Raw genomic sequence first — 23747 nt, forward strand, 5'->3', positions numbered from 1 at the left:
TGGGGCCGCACTCTCGCGGCTCCCAGGCCCCCGCTGAGGTCCGGCCCCGGAGGGCCCAGCCACGGCCTGGGCCGGGACGTTGGGCCCGGCGAGGCCAGGAACTCTCGGAGACCTGGAGGAGAGAGTCTCGGCTGGACTCACGGAGGAAGGAGCGCGACAGGAGGCGGGCGGCTGCCAGGCAGCTGCTGCCAGAGGCCATGGTCGCAGTGACAGCGGCAGCGGCAAGAGCTGCGGTCATCCACCAATGACACTCCCAGGCCCCCGGGGACCTGGTAGGGGCCGAGGCTCGAAGAGGAAATGGGTGGCCATGGCAGTCGCCTAAATGAATATTCCGCCGCAGAGACTTCGCCAAACATTGGACACAGTAGGTAGAGGGGAAAAGAGGTCTCTTAACGGAGAAGAGGACATTAACTCAGCTGCTCCCCGGAAATGTGGCTTTAATTCAACATTAATTACAACGGCAACTTAGGAAAAACCTCACGCGAGGCCGGTCGGCGCATAGCATTGTGGGAAATGTAGTTTGGTGGCCTCGACTTGTTTGTGGTTTAGGTGGAGGCGTGCGGGAGGGGAAGCGAGCGGGAAAGGGGATACTCAGACCCAGGAGATGGGGTGGCAAGAGGAATGAAGTGCGAAGAGCAGTGCAGAACTTTCCGTATCCTTAAACCAATCTGGACCTTCGTTTATCTCGGCTGGCATACGGAGAGGCCGATATTATTCCTCACCACATACCCTTGTGAGGACCTGGAAGAATTACCGATGGTAACAATGTGAGTTCATGCTATTGTCCAGTGAAGGTAAGGAAATGACGAGAAAGACCAAAAACTACCTTACTGACACTTAATTTCTTGGAATATGGATCTTTTGGTCAAACAAGCTATCATACAGCCTTTGACTAGCACTAAGTGAATGAGTGACTCTTCCCTGGGGATCCTGGAACATTGAAGTTATAGATCAAATGTGACTGCTCCTTTTTAAACAAACCGGTCATTCCTGTAAGTGGTTTAGAAGGAAACTCAGAGTCCAAGAGTCAAAGAGTAAACAGATAAAGTAATCTCTCTCCCTGCTTCCAAACATGATCTGAGGTTCCTTGTCATTCTCATCAATAGAATTATGATAATTTACTGACGTAGTAATTACAATTTATACTGAGCTATGCGATGTATGAGTAGGATTACCCAACAGAGATTTCCCAATATTTCTTCTAGGATCCAGATATTGTCAGTCCTGGGTTGGACTTGTCTACTCACAAATCCCTCCCTTATCTAATGTGTTATGTTCTTGCGATCATGTATTTAAATAGTATCAGTGGTGGGGTGCCTGGGTGGCTCACCCCACCCAGATTGAGCCAAGGACTCTTGATTTTGACTTAGGTCATGATCCCAGGGTCATGAGGTCAAGCCCCACTCTGGCTCGGCACTGAGCGTGGAGTCTGCTTAAGATTCTTTCCCTCCCTCTACCCCTATCCACCTGCCCATCAAATGAAATAAAATAAACAGTGGTTTCCAAATAGGTCTAGTATGAAGACTCATTTTCAAGAGCAAAGTTCTTCCTAAACATTTACATGATGATAGTTATGTTTTTAGTTTTATTTAGTTGGTAAAATGCATGATGACAAAAAATAGAATTCTGGTATGATTGTAATGAATTTTTATTCCCACAAGACACGGATTTTAGCTTGTTTTGTACACTGATGTATCCTCAGCATCTAGAACAATGGCTGGCACAAAAAGAGAACTCATTATTTGTCGAGCATTATTTCTTGAATTGACAGATAAGAAATAGCATATACATTTATTTATTGAATCCACACACAAAGTTTGATGGTGTTTCAATCATTCAGAATAACTACACCTCTGCCCCAATTCTATAGCTCATTGATAGGAGACAGTTGCACTAGACACTAACTGTACTACCTATTTTTATATGCAGATTGGTTTTGGAGTCAGACAGATCTGGATTCAAATTCCCATACTGTTGTGGGCTGTGTGACCTCTGGTTTTTCTCACTGAGATGGGTATGAAAATCCCTGTCTCGTAATAGTGTTGTGAGCAGTTAATGCTCTTTGTACCTTATAAACATTCAGTAAATGGTAGTTATTATCATTAAAGATAAGAACTTTCATCTTCACATGGCAGGATGATGTCTTGAAGTTCCACCAGATGTGGAATAGGACATTTCCATGTGTGTCCAAACTTTGGCTAAAGCCCCAAAGATGAGGAAAAAGGCCATAAGTAACTCCACATTCTAAGGAGGAAAGCCTAGGAGATACCTCCCTCAAGATTGTGATAAGAGTAGGACAGAATTGTTTTTGGATTCTCCCACTCACACCCTAGCAACTCAAATAAGCAAAAGACTGGAATTCATTGAATGAGGGAATTCTGAGTCATGAGTTGTCCCCTGAGGTTCCCCTTTCCTCTCACCCCACCAGACAAGTTCGTGGCAAAGGGCTCCTTACTAAAAGGACTGGCATTAAATCAAGGCTAAATCCTTGCAGAACTGCAGAAGTTCATGAACCTACTCCAGTGTCCTAAAGTAGATCTAGTCAAAGAACATTCAGGAAAAGTTGAGTTTGGATGTCAGACCTAAACATAAAGCCTAATATCTGCTTCCTGTCTGGAGAACTCCAGGCAGGAGGCTGTCTAAAACAACCCTCACTTGGAGGCAGGGCATTGTTTGGTATGGCAAGATGTGTAATAATCCCGTGGGTGAAATTGATGCCAGGAAAGAAAGCTGAGCTTCCCCCTAAGGATCTCCTGCTGGGACAAGGAACCATAGCATAAAAAACCATGGAAGATTCCCCCCCTCCCCAGGGGCAGGAGGGGGACAGCGTAGGGGAGAGGTTTACAGGAGGTCAGCCAAAGAGCATATAACTCATCAGGATACTGTGCAGATGGGGTTCCCTAGGCAGGGTGGGAGGAGAGGAGCTACGGAGAAACCCACAGCATTCCAGATCATAAAGACCAGAGAGAACCTCAGATCACCCCATTTAAGAGATTTTATCCAAACCTCACCCCACCCCTGCAGGAGCCAAAAGCAAGGGAAGAAGAGAAGGAGTAAAAGAAGGAGGAGTATACAGACCTTGACTCCTTCCCAGCTGCAGGTTGTGGAGCCATAGATCGCACCAGACATTGGAGGGGGTAAGGAGCTTTGAATTAGGTATAAGATTTACATTTTTGAATTGGATTTAATGGGACTTATAATTATTAATTTTTTTTAATTAAGGCTATTTTCCCCACGAATAAAAATCCAAAAGTTACAAAAAAATTATATAGTGAGAAATCTTTCTTCTGTTTCCCCACTACCCAGTTCTCCCAGGTTAAATCAATATTATCCAATTTCTTGTGTAGACTTCCAGATCTACTTTGCACACATACAAGCATACATATGTATCCATTCTCCTACCCCCCCACATCACCCTTCTGTGTTGCCACTAATGTGGGAAGAAAAGGGGCCAAAACAGGACTGGTGGGGGAGTCAGGAGACCAGCAGTCAAGGTGACTACTATCCATGCTGGCAGTCCCACGGCCGTGTCTTTTTCTGCTTAATTTATTCTGAAGAACCAAGAATCTTGCAGCCAAGAATCTTGACAGGTCTGAGCTAAGTAATGAGGTTCAAACTATTGGAACAAAGTCTCTCATTTGCATTATTTTTAAGGAAATAAATCAGCTCTTGTCACTGATCTGTATACCCCAATCAGGCCAGAAAAGAGAATCTGACCAAGACTCTGGTGGATTCTTTAACTGATAAAGGAAATACGGATTTGTTTGTTTTTTTTAATATATAGAAGAGGAGTTCTAGTTCTATATTTTACCTTGATTTTAATATGAGCCCCAATTCTTCCAGGATTTCAAATCCATCTTCTTTCACCAGAGTTTTGTCTAAATTTCTGGTGGAATGTTGGGGTGAGTTGGATGAGGCAGAAGAAGCATTTGGTCCTTTGTCCGTACAGGCAGCCCCTCATGTGCATCCTTCCATCTCATTCTCAGCTAGTGCTGTATCATCCCTTCCTCCTATTTGCAGTGCTCCTCTTGGTCTGGCTCTACCAGCTATTTCTGGGCTCTTCTTAGGTGCGTGAGAACCATTCAACCCCTCTGGTGCTGTGCTGGACCATAGCTAACATCCCTGCTTGCCTAGATGCACCGTTTAACAGAATCTTGTAACCATTCTGCTTGCTTTCTCTCTCATCTGTCTCTGTCTCTGTCTCTCTCTGTTTCTGTGTCTCTTTCTTGAGAGCAACAAGTTCCTGGGCTATGGGCCAAATTGTCTCCCCACCCTCCAAATTCATATGTTGAAGTCCTAGCCCCCCTGATGGCTATATTTGGAGTAAAGAAGTAATTAGGGTTAAATTAGGTAAATTAGGGTTAAACACCAATATTATTAGTGTTCTTATAAAAAAAATACAAGAAGGTGCCTGGGTGGCTCAGTCAATTGAGCATCCAGCTTTGGCGCAGGTTATGATCTCACAGTTCATGGGTTCGAGTCTCACATCAGGCTCTGTGCTGACAGCTCAGAGCCTGGAGCCTGCTTCGGTGTTTCCCTTTCTCTGCTCTTGTCCCACTAATGCTCTATCTCCCTCTCAAAAATAAATAAACATTTTAAAAAATCATTAAAAAAAAAAAAAAGAAATACAAGAGAGCTCCCTCTTTCCACCATGTGAGGACACAGCCAGAAGGCAGCCATCGGCAAAGTAGCAAGAGAACTTTCACCAGGAACCAAATTGGCCAACGCCTTGATTTTGGACTTTCAGTCCCCAGAACTGTGAGAAATTTCTGTTGTTTAAGCCACCCAGTCTGTAGTATTTCTTTATGGCAACCTGAACACACAAATACACCCTGCTTCGTGTATCCCTTAACTCATTTTGGTGATTCTTTTGACTACTCACCTCCCTCCACCTTCAAGTAGGGGGACTTGGGGGGGCGGGATCAATGCCTAAGCTCTCCTGGCTCCCTGCTCATTTCCTAGCCTGGGATCCTTTTCTGGTCTTGGAAACATTAACTCACATTTTTGGTCCAAATCTAAGTTGTTTCTGCCATTCTCAGGGACTTTGAGATACACATTCCTTTCCTGGGGGCAATTGAGAGTGCCAGAAATAAATTGGTAAGGGGAAGGAGTAGAAATATTTAGAAGAGGGTCAAAGAAGGAGCTACTGGAAGGAAAAGCATCAGTTAATGTTACAGATTACCTCCCTGCTGCAATCTGGGTGCCCCAAAGCTTTGTGTGTATTCACCTAGGCAGTCTGACTGCCATGTGGAAATGGAACAAAAAGAACCTTGTCTAGTGCCTTAGCTAAAGGTGCTGTAACAAAGTACCACAGGCAGGGTAGCTTATAAACAACAGAAATTTATTTCTCGCAGCCCTGGAGGCTGGACATCCAAGATCAGGGTGCCAGCATGGTCAGGTTCTGGTGAGGGTCCTCTTCTGGGCTGGCCCTTCTATAGCCTCACATGGCAGAAAGAGGACAAGACAGTGCTCTGAGTTCCCTTTTATAAGCACACTGATCCCATTCATGGAGTTCCACCCTCATGACCCGATCGTCTCCCAAAGGCCCCACCCCCTCATACCATCACATTGGGAAGTAGCTCTCAACATAGAAATGGGGGGTGGGGGGGGAGCACAAACATTCAGTCCATTGCATCTTGGACTAGTGCTGCCAACTTCTTTATGGGCACAAAACAAAACAAAACTGCCAGCCTTCCAAAGGGAGAAAATCTTCTTCATCTTCACTGGCACAAGCACACTCGAAGAGAAACATATTGGAGCCAAGAAAGGCTGGGGCCTCTGGGGCTGATGAGCCAGCCTAATCCCTCAGGCTCCACTATAGGTGTGACTAATTCCTTCATAAAACAAATGTAGAGTATAGGAGCTTGCATCCTTCGCCCTACTTTATGGAAGATGGCACAACACAAATCAGAAACACTTGACCTCAGACACAGCTCCAGCTTTTGAAAAACTACAAGACATGAGTCACAAAGACTGGGGATTATTTTCATCTCAAGTGCAGCTTCAAAGAGAGGCAGAATCACACAGCACAATTCTAAGAGCCAACTAACACCACTGGCCGATTTGAGCGGAGGCAGACTCTTTCCCTCTCCCCTTATAGGGGAGAGCCAGCTTAGCTGTCTTGAGGACAAAGAACTTTCTGAAATGCACTTGCAGGGTCCTCCTGAAAGCTTATTACAGTTCTTTGAATGATCTATCCACTCAGCACCTGCAAAGGGGAGGTCTCATCTGTGTTAGATCCTCACAAGAATGTCAAGAGCTTCGATCTCTCCTTTAGAGGAAGTGGTTTCCAAACCTAATTTCTTTTCCCCATACTTGCTCCCTGTTGCAGATTTGGTGCCCTGAAAACCCTGTGCAAGTGTATGCTGGGGACCACCTCCTACAGAAGGGAAGGGAAGAGAGCAAAGTTGGAAGGAAGGAGAGATCCAGCTGTGGTGCGGGTCCAATAACAGAGTCTTGGCCAATGCCCTTCAGAATCGCCCTGAATCGGGCAAGATGGTCAGGCTTCTATAACCCCACATGGATTGTCACCAAGGTGTGAGTAGGATCGTGGCTGAGGCAGCTGTTTGCATTCAGAAAATTCCTGAAAGGGTTGGGAGAGCTGAGAGACAACTGAAGAAGACTCTCTATCAATAGCACTCCCAGGTAGGAGGGCGACATGTCCTTCATTGAAGGAGACACGTCCTGCATCTGGGTAGTGCATCACAATACCCACCGGATGCCCCTTTCTGGGAGAAAGTCTGATAAGAAAGCAAGAGTCAGTCCTCAGCAAAACCATAAAGAAGACAGCTTGGTTTGAGTGTCCCTCTTAAGATTCCCCTTCTTGTGAAGACTGACTCCTTTCCTTTTCCCTAGAAAGCCAGTGCTTTCATGCTGCTCTGTGCTGGATCCCGCCATTTTCTCACCACCTCTAAGAATTTCTGCAGACATTGTCCTGTTTCTCAGGGATTAAATACACTAGGACTTTGCTTCTGTCTCTCAAATTACAGGTTTCTTGTGCATTTTAACAGAGATCACCTATATCTTCACACAAATTAGTGATTCATGTGGAGAATTTCTGGAATTATAGTCAGGAAAGCTGTTTTTCCACCCACCTCTGCTCCTTCTCAGATAACTTTCCTTCTTCATCAAATACATCTTCTAGTTCTGTGTGCGTGTGTGTGTGTGTGTGTGTGTGTGTGTACTTTTTAATTTTTTGTAGCAGATGAAAATCCAGGATACCAGGACAGAACCAGATTCCATGAGATTCTGGAATGTAGCTGAAAACATTGTGACATTGTTTCCCACCCTACGGTCTAGTAGAGGGGCAAAGAAGAGTCCCAGGAATTAGTACTAAAAAGAGAAAAAAGCCCTGGGGCCCCTGGAAAAGAAAGGAGAGGGATCTTAGGATGCTGGTTGTGGCCTGAGAAAGGACTCCAAGGTGGAAGAGAGGGACCCATGTTCCTAGAAGACAAAGCACTCCACAAAAAACAACTCCAACAGCTACCAAGTGATGGCATCTCTAACTCAGGCTCCCATCACTCATCTGTGTTCAGCATTTTCATTGCCTGGAGCTATGAAAGCCCCTTTTTCATTGGGGTTTCACGTATTTGTGGAGTAAGTGGCTAGTGTTGGGCTTTGAAGTCCAATATGACCTGACAGAATTTGAAAAGATCTGCATGGACTCAAAAGGATGCACACCTTTCAATCCATTGTCTAACATGCCTTCCAAACTGTTATTTCATTCTCTAGAAAGATGAACCTTTATTTAACTTTCTTTCACAGTTAATACAAAAATAGTATACTTATTTATTATAAATTTTGCAGATAATTTCTACTTTGTGATCGATTCTTTTTGATATCATCCAAGTTCTCCAAGGTTAACACATTATTTTTATAACCAGAAAAAGAAATAATTAGCAGTTTTGGTTTTTTTATGAATGAAATGATGTGATTAGGACCCAGACTCTTAACTTACAGACTTTTGTCTGGTAGAGATGTAAATAGTTTCTATTCAGCAGAAAACTCAACCCTAAACTGTATGGTATCATTGCCCCGTTGGATATTTCCCAGTTCTATATGTCTCTTGGAAATCTCTGTGCCTCACATTTCTCCCTTGTAGGTAGGGATAATAGTACTTATCTCATAGGTTTGTTGTGTGCATTAAATGAGACACTCCATATAAAACACTTGGAGAAGAGTCTATAATAGTAAACAATAAGTGCTGCCTGTTATTATTACAGACTCATTTAACTGAAAAATCTAGGGCAATATCCTTCAGGTATGGCTCAAGTAAGTCACGAGATCTTGCATCCTCACAACTCCACCCAAATCCTTCACTAAGAGAATGCTTCTGTCTTGGCTCCTCTACCAAGAACATTGGGACTGACTGTTTGGAAAGACTCGTGTACACTTGTCAATGCAGGTGCCAGTGGGGCGGGCAGCAGCAGGCAGCAGGTGCTCCAGGCAGAGGCAAAGACACAAGAGACTCCATTCCCTGGAATCTGGGTCCTGCTATCATGGATTAAGACCCTAAAGTCCTACACAGCCCCAGTAGCCCTGCTTATTTCTATTTCATCATTTTTTTTTAACATTTGTTTATTTTTGAGAAAGAAAGAAAGTGCAAGCAGGGGAGGGGCAGAGAGAGAGGGAGACACAGAATCCAAAGCAGGGTCTAGGCTCTGAGCTGTCAGCACAGAGCCTGATGTAGGGCTCAAACTCACAGACCGTGAGATCAGGACCTGAGCCAAAGTTGGACGCCCAACGGGCTGAGCCACCCAGGCGCCCTTCTACTTCATGATTTTAGGCTAAGACTGTCAAGTGCTTAATAGCAGTTAACATGGTATCTTTCCTTAAAAATGATTCTCTATGCATTAAAATTTTTTTTTTTAAAGGGGGACATCTGGGTGGCTCCGTTGGTTGAGCAACCAACTTCAGCTCAGGTCATGATCTTGCAGTTTGTGAGTTCAAGTCCTGAGTCAGGCTCTCTGCTGACAGCTCGGAGCCTGGAGCCTGCTTCGGATTCTGTGTCTCTGCCTCTCTCTGCCCCTCCTCTGCTCATGCTCTGTCTCTGTCTCTCTCAATAATAAATAAACGTTAAAAAAAAAAAAAAAAGATTCTCTATGAACTTAGTCCAAAGACAGGCAAGATGAAATGGTAAATAGGAAGGAAACAAGATTTAAAATGAAAACAAGTGAAAATACCCTCTACATGTTCACCCAGTTCTGGTGAAGGGGACCCAGCTCACAAACATATAGAACACAATATACATGGGCTTCACCATCAGACAGTCCAGAGCCCGAATCTCTGCCCTGGCACCCACAGCAGTATCACCGATTCCTCATTTATATGTCATGAAGCTCAAGGAGCAACTCATATGCTCTGCTTTCTTCTCCATATGCAGGAAACAGCAAGATCAGACATTCAGGTCTACCTCCCATTCTGTTCCTCAATGTTTTTTTTTTTTTTTTTTTGATGTTTATTTTTTAAGAGATGGAGAGACAAAGTGTGAGTGGGGAAGGGGCAGAGAGAGAGAGGGAGACACAGAATCTGAAGCAGGCTCCAGGCTCTGAGCTGTCAGCACAGAGCCTGATGCAGGGCTCGAACCCACAAACTGTGAGATCATGACCCCAGCCGAAGTCAGACAGTTAGCTGACTGAGTTACCCAGGCACCCCTCCTCTGAATGTTTATGACAGTCTTAAGGGAGCACAGAATGATCCAGATGGCTCTGTTACTCTGACAGAAATAGGTGACAGCAGTCCAGGCTGTGGAAGTCCATGTTCTCAGGCAGCACTGATTGCTAAGCCCCCCTCTCCTACTGAGCAGTGCCACAGTGACCCTGGAGTACTGGTTCAATACTAGTCCATGTATCTACCACCTTGCAGATCCATCATCCTCTGTTTCTGGTGACCCACACTTCCCAAACAATTGTCCCTCCTTTACACCTGCCTGTAAAAGTGGTCACATCCTGTGATCCCAGGTTGGTCCACCCTACCCATCTAAGGGAAGCTGTTTTCAAAGGTTCCCAGGTGATTTCCTGCCTCTGCCGTGACACGGATGGCAATTTCTCTTGCTAAAGAAGAGGAGAACCCCCCCCCACACACACACACAACGTACACCCACATATACATTAACAAATTTAATTTCTGGAGAGTATCCCTCTTGTATGGCTTCCACAAACCATACATTTTTTTATATTTATATATAAAATACGGATCATAACACCTACTTCCCAGGGTTATTATAAAGAATAGAAGAAACAATACATACCAAAAGTACATTGCACACTTCCTGACACATAAAAGCTCCTTGGTGAGTGTTAGTTCACCTTCCCTCTGATCCAATTAGTTACCTTTATGGTGTATTGACAGCCAAAACAAACAAACAAACAAACAAAAACAAAAAGAAAAAGCTGACATGTAAGTAATACCTCTGAGTGAAATAGATGACCAAAGTTTTGGATCTTCCTGAGAGTGAAATGAAACCAGATAGGCAGGCACTTAATGTATCAAGCTATTGAATACAATGAACTCATTTTTAAAAAAAGATAGACAAAGAGGGGCGCCGGCTGGCTCAGTCGACGGAGCATGTGACTGTTGATTTCAGGGTTGTGAGTTCAAGCCCCATGTTGGTTGTAGAGATTACTTAAAAATAAAATCTTTAAAAAATAATAAAAAGAGAGAGTACAATCTGTTGCCCCCGAGGAAGCTGAAAGCAGGTTGTCTTCCTAAAGCCTTAAATCCACCTGGGGGATTTGCCCAGCTCAGTTGTCCTCACTCATGATGGGCAGCAACCCCAGATTCACAACTCTGTTTTTTCCAACAACGACTGTCTTGAGGCAGCCCCTTGGGGCAGACTTGAATGTCTCTCATCAGGGTCTAGCAGATGTGGCTCTGAATGGCACTCTAAGCTCTGCAGTCAGTTTGTTCTCGTTGTCGGAGGGGATCCCAGTGTTCCAAGAGTGTGGCTTCGGTGTAGGGCTTGGGAGACCTTCCATGCCTCCCTTTCTAACTATCCCTGCAAACGGGACTCAGGTCCCCAGGAGGAAGCAGTTAAAAACGCGGGTGTCAGACAAGGGGGAGGTGGCGAACAAAGCAGTGAGGTCAACAGGTTTTATTTAATTCCATTTTATTCTGAAAGTTAGACCTGGGGAAACAAAACCTCTCTGTCACAAAAGCAATATAGGAACAAGAGTAAAGAGAAAGGACGTGCCCTGCGTCATATATTTAGTGATCAAGGATCAGCACACGCATCTCTTAACCTTGACTCCACCCTCGCCGAGTCAAAGCAAAGCTGGAGCCAATAGGAACCACTGGGGCATTCGCCCAGGGATGCTTCTTCAGGATCTAAGCTATCAGAATCTCCTAAATGAGGCATCTCAGGAATTTGTATTTTTAAAGACCTCCCCCGATGATCCTCATGTAGTCCCTGGCATTTGGCAACTCTCTGCTTTCTACCAGTAGTGCTTAGGAGTCCGTACCTGAAGCCTTGATTACACTCCTATGCCTGTTGCATACTACAAGTCAGCAGTGCCAGCAGGTGCTGAGGACAACAGAATGTTGCAAAGAGAGACTGTGTTTCAAAGTATTTACCAATTGGGAAACAATTAGAAATTGGCTCAGTCATGTTGGGTTGATCAATCTCTCTCTCTTTGCTGCCTATGCCCCTGCCCCCGCTGTCCCTCCCCCCAACCATATACAGTCATCTAGCATGATCACAAGAGAATGACAAGGAGGACAGCAAATTTTTTAGTCTTTTTTTTTTAACTTTTATTTTGAAAGAATTATAGGTTTACAGGAAATGCAATGATAGTTCAGGAGGTGGAGGATACATTGCTACCACTGAATGGTGGTGAAAGTTCCGGCTTCCCACTTAGTCAATTCTGACCCCATCCAGGAAAAGAGGGGGAAGGGTTGCCTCATTACTGCTGGGTGGGGACGGAAGTCTAACATCCCACATGGCTTTCACTGATACCCTTTTGGGGGAGGAGGAGCTTTATTATTACTGAGTCGGGATGAAAGTACCAGCCCTCCACCAGATCTTCTTGCAGGGGAAGGGGGGGGTGCACCTTGAGATAGTATGGAAGTTTAGGTCACCCACTTGGCCTTCGTTGACGGGTGGGGATGGGCCATGTTTTTTTCCATGGTGTTTGGCTAGGGTAGAGTGCTGTCTTCATCTGTTCAGAATACTATAGAAGTATACCATAGACTGGGTAGCTTATAAACAAGAGAAATTTATTTCTCACAGTTCTGGAGGCTGGGAAGTCCAAGATCAAGGGGTGGGCAGATTCACTGTCTGATGAGGGCTTACTTCCTGGTCATAGACAGATCTGTCCCTATGTTCAAAAATCTTCAATCACCATAGGATAAATGTTTGTGAGATACTATGTGCTAAAAAAAAAAAAAAGTGAACACTGATTTTGCACAGTATCAACTTGGTGAGATAAAGTAGAAAATATTTTATCTTAACTGCTAGCACTTATCCCTGAGGTCTCTGACTTCACCCCCAAACTCGCTTTTCTGCCTCATTTCCCTTTACAGACATTAGCTTATCCTACACACATCTTTACACTACTGCACCTCTCAAACATTTCCTAATATTTTCACAATTCTGTGAATTGTAGCCCAATGCCTTGAGAGGTCATCAGTGGGAAATAAGCCTTAAATGGAACCAAGGTAAATTTGAAATTTAAGGAAAATGTAAGAAGCCATTGAAGTCTCCCCACCCCCCCCCCCCCGCCCCGGGACCCCAGGAACTTCGATTCCTGAGGCTGCCCTTTTCCAGCTATACTTACCCCTCAGCCTGCAGACTGCCTGTCTGTTACTTACCACACCTCAAGCTTCCTGCTGTTTAATCTGCTGTCACCTAGGTACAGTTGGGGGAGAGGAGGGAGGGGAAGTGCACACTGTGATTGCCCAAGGCCTTAATCTGCCTTACTACTCTGAGCTGGAAAAAGTATGGAAAGGGCTTCCAAAGAGAGGTACCTAGAGCTTGAAAAGTAGCTAAATTATCTTGTCTGCTGGTTAATAGCTAACTGGCTTGCCTCCTTTATTGCCCATGCAGACTTGGCTATCTTCCAGGTTTGCATGGCTGTTTGCCTTTCCCATGCAAGAAAGGAGTTTTCTTTCACGGCAAATGCAATTTAAGAACAAAACATTGAGCAAAGAACAAAGATGCCAAAGGAAACCGGTTCTACAAAACTATCTGGACTCAGTGGTCGAGAAGGAATTTAATGATTAGAACCAATCGATCACTCATTCATTCAACAAATATTTATTTAGGATCACCTATGTGTCTGGACCGATGCTCAGCAGTGAGTTCAATGGTGAGCAAGGAGGCTTTCTGAAACCTGGAAAGGTGTAGACTCCAGCTGGAGGTGCCAAAGGAGCCAATAACAGCCAGGCTCAGGTTGGACATTTTCCTTAGCTTCAGACAGGTATTTATTTCTCTTTATTCACCATGGACAGAAGTGGCAGATAGGGTCTGGGGCTCAGGAGACCTGAGATTTTGGTCCTGGTACTGATTAAGACTCTTAACGGTACAATTTTCTTTAAAGAAATTTTTTTAATGTTTATTTTTCAGAGAGAGACAGTGCAAGAGGGGAGGGGCAGAGAGAGAGACAGACACAGAATATGAAGCAGACTCCAGGCTCTCAGCTGTCAGCACAGAGCCGGACGCGGGGATTGAACTCACTAACCAGGAGATCAGGACCTGAGCTCAAGTTGGATACTTAACTGACTGAGCCACCCAGGTGCCCCAGAATTTTCTTTATGCATTAAGTCTCACCATCTGGCAAATGGTAACATGCATTTCTGCCCCTCCTATACTGTTCAGCACTATTATGAGGATCAAATGTGGACCATAGTAGAAGGTGTTGGGGTACCTGGGTGGTTCAGTCAGTTAAGCATCCAATTCTTGATTTCAGCTCAGGTCATGATCTCACAGTGGTAAGATAGAGCCCGCATGAGTCTCTGAGCTGGGTGTGGAGCTTGCTTAAGATTCTCTCTCTCTCTCTCTCTCTCTCTCCCCCTCCCTCCCTCCCTCCCTCCTTCTCCCCCTCCCCCACTTGCACACATACACACACTCTCTCTCAAAAAATAAAAAATAATAAGTATATGTTTATTTTTTTAAAAAAGAAGATGCTGAATAAATGGATATTATCACATTATCTAAACACCTCAAATTCAGGCACACCAGTTATAAGTGGCACTGCCTCAGCTATATAATGAATGAACGACAAAACCCAACTTATCCCTGCCAGCTTGAGAAACTGCAGTGTTATTCATGCCTCACAGCCACATGGAGTCTGGTTTGTATTGTATCCCTGGATGACAAAAAGCAATTCTTGCAGAGTCAATGAGCCATTGCCTCTGATCCTTGGATGATGCAGACAGAACTCAAATTTATTTCCTGCATTAAAGCCATAGACAACACAGGAAAGATTTGTTGCTAAATCTCAGGCATTAGCAGACACTCAGCAAATGATGCTAATGATGCTGCCTATGAATTAGGGGCCTGAAGCCTGCCCTTGATGAAATCCTGCTAGACTTTCACAAATGCAATTTAGGTCCATTGAAAGAAGCAGCCAGAGAGCAAGGATGGCCCCCTTTCCCAGGTCAGCAAGGAGAACTGAGGTCAGCCCTGACAGCCTGACACTGAGGTCTTTAGACCTGGTACCAAGTCCCTGTCTATGACGAAAACTAGAGGAAAACATCTCTGGAGACAAACACCCTACTCTAGGACATCATGACCCTGTGTGATATGTATACGCGTCAAAGCTGTCTTTTTTAAAGCGGTCCTGTCTCTTGTCTTCTTTGTTAACTGTTACACTCTAAAGACTCCAGCCCACTTTTATACTCAGTTGGGGAATATAAATTGGGTATTTTGTTCTTAGACATGAAAAGAAAATTATCCCAAGAAAATAATTCACATGACTATCATTCGTTATTTAAATATTTCTTGAAACCCTGTCTGCGTTCCCCAACTAGTCAGAGGACAGGAGCTACATTTTATAGTTCTTTTGGGTATCTGCCCTCCTACATCTCCCCCCCCAGAACCCCCATTCCTACCCCTGTGTTGTGTACATAATAGGCAGTTAATAAATGCTTGTTAATAACTAATTGAATGTGCTATTCTTCCAGACAAAAACTTGAATGTTTATAAGCAACATTATTTATAATAGCCAAGAAGTGGAGACAACTCAAATGCCCATCAACTGATGAACAGATAAATAAAATGTGGCATAAATCTATACAGTGGAATATTATTCAGCAATAAAAACAAATGAAGTACTGATACATGCTACATCATGAATGAGTCTTGAAAACATTGTGCAAAGGGAAATAAACCAGTCACTAAAGACCCTATGTTGTATGATCCCTTTTATATGAGATGTCCAGAATATGCCTATCTACAGAGATGGAACTAGATTGGTAGTTACCTAGGACTGGAGGGAATGGGAAGAATAGAAGATGACAGCTAAAGGGCATAGGGTTTCTTTTTTGAGGTGTTTGAAAATGTTCTAGAATCGGGGTTCAGTCAGTTAAGCATCTGATTCTTGATTGCGACTCAGGTCATGAGCTCAAGGTTTGTGAGTTCAAGCCCTATATCAGGCTCTGTGCTGACAGCACGGAGCCTGCTTGGGATTCTCCGTCTCCCTCTCTCTCTGCCCTCTCCTGCCCATGCTCTTCCTTTCTCTCTCTCTCTCTCACTCTCTCTCTCTCTCAAAAATAAGTAAATAAACATTTAGAAAAAGAAAGTATTCTAGAATTCACCAGTGATTGTTGCACAATCCTGTAACTATACTAAAAACCACTGAATTGTACACTTTAAATTGATTGTATATGAATGACGGGTCAATAAAGATGTTACTTTAAAAGAAGACAGTGCAGACATACAAAGATGTGCACAGAAAAATAAGAACTGGTCTGGATGCCCAAAGAGAGGAATACTAGGCAGTAACAAATGACCACAAACTTAGTGGCTTAAAAACAACCCAGATTTATTCTCTTACTGTTCTGGAGGTCAGCAGTCTGAAATCAAGGTGTTGGCAGTGCTGCGTCCCTCGTGGAGGCTGGGAGAGAGGACCCTTTAATTTTCTAGCATCCCCAGGCCACCCCCATTCCTTGGCTCATGACCCTTTCTCTCATCTTCAAAGTGTACCACACCCACCTCTGTTTCCTTACTTCCTTAGCACTTCTCTCTCTAACTCTGACTCTCCTGCCTCCCTCTTGTAAGGACCCCTGTGATTACATTGGGGGTGATCTAGGATACGTTCCCCCATCTCAAGATCCTTAATCACATCTGCAAAGCACATTTAGGCATATCATGAACCACCAAACTGTTTTTCAAAGTGACTGTGCCTTTTGGGTTTCCCACCAGCAAGGTGTGAGAGTTGTAGTTCCAGCCATGTTTTCAGCATCATACTCTGCTCCATTGCTTCCTGTGGTGGGCATACTTTCCCACATGGCATGGTTTGGCCTTTTCTTCCCTGACAGTAGAACTCTAATTTGGGGGGGGGGGGGGGAGGGTGGACAATATGTCTAGCTTTAGGTAACGGATTATGATAGTTCCAAGCCATTTATGACAATCCTTTCCCTACCTTCTCAGCCTCTCTTTCAGCTATATGTAACCTCTGGACCCTGTTCTGGCCAATGAGACTTAAAGATTTTATCTAACACAGAACCTTCTGGGAGAGCTTTTGCTTTTTTACTATAAGGAGACAAATCTGTCCCTTGACTCTTATTACTTCCTTATTTCTGTCTTGAATGTGAACATGATGGCTGAGACTGTAACTCTATTGCCATCATAATGAAAAGGCCAAGAGAATCATAGAAACACACAATATCAGTGACCCCCAATGATCCTGTTTAATTAAGCAACTCTTGAGGTGGTGTTCTTTTACCTGCTATTAAACACAACCCTAACTGATACAGCCGCTTCTCACTAATGTGTGGAAGACAAATGCTGTTAGTTAATACACAGAATTTTCCTTTCTTTCCCTTCATCTTTGTTTTGTGGCCCAATATTTGTCTTTCAGATATATTCCTTTAGAATTTATTTTGGGGAGGACCAAATCTCCAATTTGGAAAGGGAGGACCCCATTGTGAGAGATAATGAAAAGTTTAGTGTATTCTGGGTCTGCCAAAACCATCCCATGTTCAATGAAATTTCATGTATCTACCTTCATGAGTTGTGCAATCCTTATTTTATTTTATTATTTTTTTAATGTTTACTTATTTTTGAGAGAGAGACAGAGACAGAGACAGAGACAGAGGTCGAGAGGGGAAGGGCCAGAGAGAGAGGGAGACATAGAATCCTAAGCAAGCTCCAGGCTGTCAGCACAGAGCCCGATGCAGGGCTCGAACTCATGAACCACAAGATCTGACCTGAGCCAAAGTTGGACGCTTAACCAACTGAGCCACCCAGGTGCCCCTGTGATCCTTATTTTAAACAGGGAAACCAAGATGACTTGGAAACTTTCTGTATGTAAAGTATGGATTAAAAAAACAGAGATGTGAAAAAAGGCAGTGCCATTCACGAGGCCCACCAGGACAAGTTGGTTGCAAGTGACAGAAAATCTATTCAAACTTAGGCTTTTTAAAAGTGGTGTCGGACTTTTTATTGATTCATACAACCAAAGTTTGGAAAAGCAAAAATAGCCTTAGAAATAATGGATCTTGGCATGAAAAGTCACTGGGTCTCTAGACTTGGAGTCTGTTTTCCATTTCTATGTGGCCAACTGTGGCCTTCCCTTTCCAGAGGGGAATATGGCCTCCAGGAACTCCAGGCTCATATTCTAATAGCACCACGGCTAGAGAAGAAGAGAAGATTCTCTCACTCAGGTCCACTCTTTGAAATCCAAGAGAAAGACTCTGATCATCTCAACTCATATGCTTACCTCTCAATTTGTTTTTCCTATTTGAATGTTTTGGTTTCTGTCTTTTGTGTGAGAGATCTTCCATGAATTGTCTAGCAATCCTGAGCCCTTATTTTTGAAAGGAAGGGTCTAAAAACATGATGGGAGGGGGGGCCTGGGTGGCTCAGTCAGTTAAGCATCTGCCTTCTGATTTCAGCTCAGGTCATGATCTCATGGTTTGTGAGTTTGAGCCCTGCATTGGGCTCTGCACTGACAGTGTGAAGTCAGCTTGGGATTCTCTCTCCCTCTGTGTACCTCCCCTGCTTGCTCTCTTTCTCTCAAAATAAATAAACATTTTTTAAAAGTTTGAAATGTCACCTCATTAACCTAACAAAGGAAACCTTTATGGCCCTTATCACTTAGGAAGTTCTAAAGGTTTTAGGAGCTCTGTTCCAGAAACAGTGGATGAAGACCAACTATATTATTTCTGATTATAAATCATAATATCACAACTGTATAGAGACAATATATGTACACAGATTGAAACTATCCATATGGACTACACACCATATGTAATTTTTAGCAAAATTGGATAACACTGTGCATTATATTCTGAAACATTTTTACTTAAGTATTGAGTACATTTGCCCATGTCATGTCAATACTTACAGCTCTCCTTTATTGCTTCAGTTGATTATACCGATTAAATGTATACTGTAGTTTGGATATTATATTTTATTTAAATGTAGCTTTTATAAAAATCTGTGTGCCCTTGATCAAATATTTTTTATAGTAGATTTCTAAAAGGGAAATTGTCCCCAAAGGGTATGTATGACTTTAAAAAGTCAACAACTTCTAGGGACACCTGGGTGGCTCAGTCGGTTAAGCATCTGACTTCGGCTCAGGTCGTGATCTCGCGGCCCATGAGTTCGAGCCCCATGTCAGGCTCTGTGCTGACAGCTCAGAGCCTGGAACCTGTTTCAGATTCTGTGTCTCCTTCTCTCTCTGACACTCCCCCATTCATGCTCTGTCTCTCTCTGTCTCAAAAATAAACATTAAAAAAAATTTTTTTTTTAAATCAACAACTTCTGTAAATTTTTCTCCAAAACGTTGTGCCAATTTGAACTCCTTGGTCAAGAATCTTGGCCAGGCCTGGGTAATTTAAATTCCTGGAGTTAAGAGTTACAGAGTTAAAGAGTGAGGCGCCTGGCTGGCTCAGTTGGTGGAGAGTGGGACTCTTGATTTTTGGGTTGTGATTCAAGCCCCACGTTGGGTATAGAAATTACTTAAAATCTTAAAAAAAAAAAAAAAAAAAAAAAAAAGGTTAAAGGGTTATCCTTATAGATGCCAGAATATCCAATTACTATGCAAGTGAGACAAATGGCCTAAGAGGAAGCTGGGATGGATGGCTTTGGTAGACACAACGGCTTCAGGCCTGAAGATAGATAAAGGGGTACCTTAGTCAGCTCAGGCTGCTGTAGCAAAATAACTTAGTCTTAAACAATAGACAGTTATTTTTCATAGTTCTGGGGGGGCAGGAAAGTCCAAGATCAAAGTGCTGGCCCATTGTGTTTCTAGTGAGAACTCACTTTCTGCCTTGCAGAGGTCAACATTCTGTCTTTATAGTGGGGTTTGGGGGGGTGGGGGTGGGGCATGGGGGGAGATGGAGAGAGAGAGAGAGAAACCAAGCTCTCTGGTGATTCCTGAAAACCACACTTTTATGATCTCATCTTAACCTAACCACCTCCTGAAGGCCCCACTTCCAAATACCATCACATTGGGGGTTAGAGCTTCAACATATGAATTTTATGGGGACACAAACATTCAGTCTATAACAGGGGTGAGATGCCAAGATTAAATATTCAGAAATAAATAAATAGATAAGTAAATGAATAAATATTCAAAGGAGAACTGATTTGGGACTGAGCCAGGACTGGCTGCTTATTCGGGTTTTTTTTTATTTTAAGGACAATAGTCAAGCACTCCCTGCCAGGGCATATGGGCATCTGTCCTGAGGTTAGGCATGGGGAACTAAGGCCACACTGAGAAGGACAGGGAATGGGTGTCATTAAGCTGAGCTTGGAGACAAAGTCAGGAGGACAGTGAACAGGCTGAGATCAGAGGCAGCAGGAAAGGTTTGGTGGGTTCCCTGGTGGTGTGGGATTTTTTACCTTAATACCCAGAGCTTGTTGTCTCCCCGCTCTGAAGAATGAAGAGGTGGACACAAAATAAAATGAACAGCAGGCAACAGTTTTTCAGAGTATAAGATTAGAAAGTAAGAACAGTATGGAAGCTCTCTTTAGAGAGAGAGGGCATTCGGAAGTGAATGCCCACAGACTGTAGGCAAGGGTCCTTGTTTTATAAGGTTCTGGTTGGCGCCCCCTTCTGTTCCCCCTTGTTCCTTCTCAGGTTCTGCCCTCATTGGCTGGACAACTCTAGGTGCTGCGTTGTCCGTTCCTGATTGGCTTGATAAATGATGTGGTCTAGGGGAAGGGGGTGAGAGGGGCAGGAATCTGACTCCAGTGAAAGCACAGGCCCCAACCCCCTCAGCCTAGGACTCCCATGATGGTCTCTCTGAGCTCAGGACATCATCAGTGGTCACATGTGAATGACCTGAGGCCCTGGGACCATCAGCATTGATTTGTCTGCTGGATACAGAGTCTCTATTATTCACCATTTAACAAAGATCCTGATTAATAACCTGATTTTCAGGAAGAAAAGAGAGTCATGAATAGAATTTCTAGGTAAAGGAAGGTCATTTTCCTTCTATGTTCATTATGTGCTGCCACATCTAGGATCTCACTGACAGTTCTGAGAGCCATTTTTAGTGTAGAATTACTAGGAGTTCTGCAAAAATATCACATATAGATTAAGGGAACTAGAAGGTTGGGAGGGAGGGATTCAAAGAAGGAAGATTAAAGGGAGAACTTTTCTCAAACATTTTAAGAGATCAAATGTTTAAGAGATTATGGGGGCAGTTTGCAAAACCATCAAGAAAGTAGATTTTGTCATCTACTAAAAACGAATTTTCTGACAATTAGAGCTTTCCTACCGTGGCATAGAAGTCATACATTTCCCGTCCATGGAACTTATGAAAAATGAGAACCCTACTTTTTGGACACCATTCCTGCCTTGAGTATCCAGTGCATCTATTGGATACCCATTCTGTTCTCTATAATAGCACTGCTCAGGTTTAATATGCAATGAACCACCTGGGAATTATTAAAATGCAGACTGACTCAGGAGGTCTGGGGAAGGACCTGAGATTCTGCATATCTACCCAGCTCCAATGCAGCAATGCTGATGCTGCTGGTCTGTGGATCACACCTTGAATTGCAAGGCCTTGTTGGAGGCTCTCAGACTTAGCTGTACATTGGAACCACCTGGGGAAGGGGCACCTGGAAAAAGAGTAGTGATGCCGGAGTCTCTCGCTCAGAGAGTTTAATTAGCATGGAATGTGGCCTGGACATCAGAATTTTTCAAAGCTCACCAAATGGTCTTGATACACAGCTAAGTTTAAGGACCACTGCTCTTGGCCTTTCAAAATCACTCAACACTGGCTCAGAGATTACTTCTGCAAAGATCTTTAATTGAAATTATCTGGGGTCACTCATGCGTAGTTAACCCAGGATCAACATTTGGGAGGAAAACTGTGTAGTAATTATCAATTCCAATAACTTGTGGGACATTAGACCACAGAATGCCTCAAGTCCCTTCTGAATCTAAGGTAAGAAACTATGGCCCAGATTCAAACTCTGATTCAAAACCGCCTGTGGCAGTACATTCATTTGGCCACAAGGTGGTGATAAAGTAACAAAATATATCATAACCAACCTCTCAGAAAGCTGGGCTGACTGTGGCCTAAGCTTGCCAGCATGTCGTTTCCAACTCTGAGGGGCCTTAGGTCACAGACTCCTTTGAGAATCGAACAGCTATCGACAAATGTTCACCCACAGACATGAATGAATACAGTTTTAAGCAGTTCACAGACCCTGAAATTAAACTTCAGCTGAGGTTAAAGATGAGTTACACCCCTCCCCTCCCCCCTGCTTCACTTCACCTCTCTGAATAAATTTACATGGAGTTTCTACCACTCCCACCTCCATCCATGTCAGCAACTGACCTCCTGCTTCAGAGAGAAAATAGAAGAAATCAGACCCAAATCCATCAATTCACTGAACCCATTCCCACTTTCCTTCCGTCTGCTTGGAATGGGATGCCTTTTCTTTTTACCAAAGGCTAAATCCCCCACGAGGATTCCTCGCCCTGGCCTCTGCCATGTTCATGGATCCTTCACCCTATGCTCATATTTTCTTGTGCTAATTTAAAAATAACTCCTTTTTCTCAATACAAAAGCAGTATGTAGTTTTTTATTTTTAAATATACAGAAAAGCACAGGGCATAACAGAAAATACCCATAAATCTCATAAACCTGTATGTTTTTATTCCATATAGTTGCTGAGTTTTTATACATCCTGTGCTTATAAAAACGTGATCATGTTATACAAACTGTTTTATGAGCTGACTATTTAATGTAATTTAACATCTTTCCATCTTCATACATTTTCACTGGCAGATATAGTTCTTAACCAAACATGCTAATTTGATTCATCTGTAGGGATTTTTAAGCATATGTTTGTGTGGGGTTTTTTTGATCACTTAACAAATGTCTCTTTATATTTTTATTATTTTTTTAAATATAATTTATTGTCAAACTGGTTTTCATACAACACCCAATGCTGACCCCAACAAGTGCCCTCCTTAATGCCCATCACCCATTTCCCCCTCTCCCCCTGCCTCAGTTTATTCTCTGTATTTAAGAGTCCCTTGTGGTTTGCCTCCCTCCCTCTCTGTTTGTAACTATTTTTTTCCCCTTCCCTTTCCCTATGGTCTTCTGTTAAGTTTCTCAAGATCCACATATGAGTGAAAACATATGATATCTGTCCTTCTCTGTCTGACTTATTTCACTCAGCATAATACCTTCCAGTTCCATCCACGTTGCTGCAAATGGCATGATTTCATTCTTTCTCACTGCCAAGTAGTATTCCATTATATATATAAACCACATCTTCTTTATCCATTCATCCGTTGATGGACATTTAGGTTCTTTCCATAATTTGACTATTGTTGAAAGTGCTTTAAGCATATATTTGGATGCCAATTACAAAGATTCTTATTTACCAGGCCTGGTGTGAAGCCTTTAAATCTGTATATTTAGAAAGCCTTGCTTATGCTTTTGAAGTGTAACACTAGGAATATAATTTTTAATTCAATTTTATTGAGTTATAATTTACATACAATAAAATGCACACATTCTAAGATTTACAGTTCAATGAGTTTTGACAAGCTTATACACCTCTGCAACCACCAAAATAACCAAGATATAAAACATTTCCATCACACCAAAAATTTTCCTTGTTCCCCTTACCAATCTTCCAGACCCCAGTCCTAGCTCCAAGCAACAATGGATCTACTTCCTGTCACTATTGATTAGATTTGTCTTTCCTAGAGATTTAATGTGATTATAATTAGACGGTAGGTGTTCTTTTGTGTCTGGCTTATTTATTCAACCGGTGTTGCGTGCACCAACAGTTTGTTCCTTTCTATTGGTGAGTGGTATTCCAAAGTATGGATGTGCCAAAATTTGCCTATCTACTCAGCTGTTGGTGGGCATTTGAGTTGTTTTTTCCAGGCTTTGGCTGTTATAAATAAAGCTGCTAGGAACGCTCATGTAGAAGCCTTTCATTTCTTTTGGTAAGTACCTAGGAATTGAATGCCTGGGGCATGTGGTGACTGTATTCCCAGTTACTTGGCAATGTACTGGCTGTATGCCCTTGGGAGAGCAACTTTATTTCTCTGAACCTTAGTTGTAAAATGGGATTATCAACCCAGAATTTTAAGCCCAGGATT

The 23747-nt window shown here is 43.2% G+C and overlaps 2 protein-coding genes across 3 annotated transcripts in view; one reads left to right on the forward strand and one right to left on the reverse strand.

Moving 5' to 3' along the window:
* SUCLG1 (succinate-CoA ligase GDP/ADP-forming subunit alpha) overlaps window positions 1–7205 on the reverse strand; it is a 48684-nt gene extending 41479 nt beyond the window's left edge. The window contains exon 1 of one of the 2 annotated variants that reach the window (XM_042932841.1): window positions 7095–7205. In XM_042932841.1, coding sequence (XP_042788775.1) covers window positions 7095–7137 — 43 coding nt within the window. In that variant the 5' untranslated portion in view covers window positions 7138–7205. Of the gene's footprint in view, window positions 1–141; window positions 333–7094 lie in introns of those variants that run through there. The other variant, XM_042932839.1, reaches the window with a different exon arrangement.
* Window positions 471–23747, forward strand: part of DNAH6 (dynein axonemal heavy chain 6) — a 242122-nt gene continuing 218845 nt past the window's right edge. Inside the window, exon 1 of the mRNA XM_042932835.1 lies at window positions 471–794. Within this exon, the coding sequence (XP_042788769.1) occupies window positions 776–794 (19 nt within the window). The 5' untranslated portion in view covers window positions 471–775. The remainder of the gene's footprint in view (window positions 795–23747) is intronic.

Source organism: Panthera leo, chromosome A3, assembly GCF_018350215.1.
Source record: "Panthera leo isolate Ple1 chromosome A3, P.leo_Ple1_pat1.1, whole genome shotgun sequence".
NCBI classification, from domain to species: domain Eukaryota; kingdom Metazoa; phylum Chordata; class Mammalia; order Carnivora; family Felidae; genus Panthera; species Panthera leo.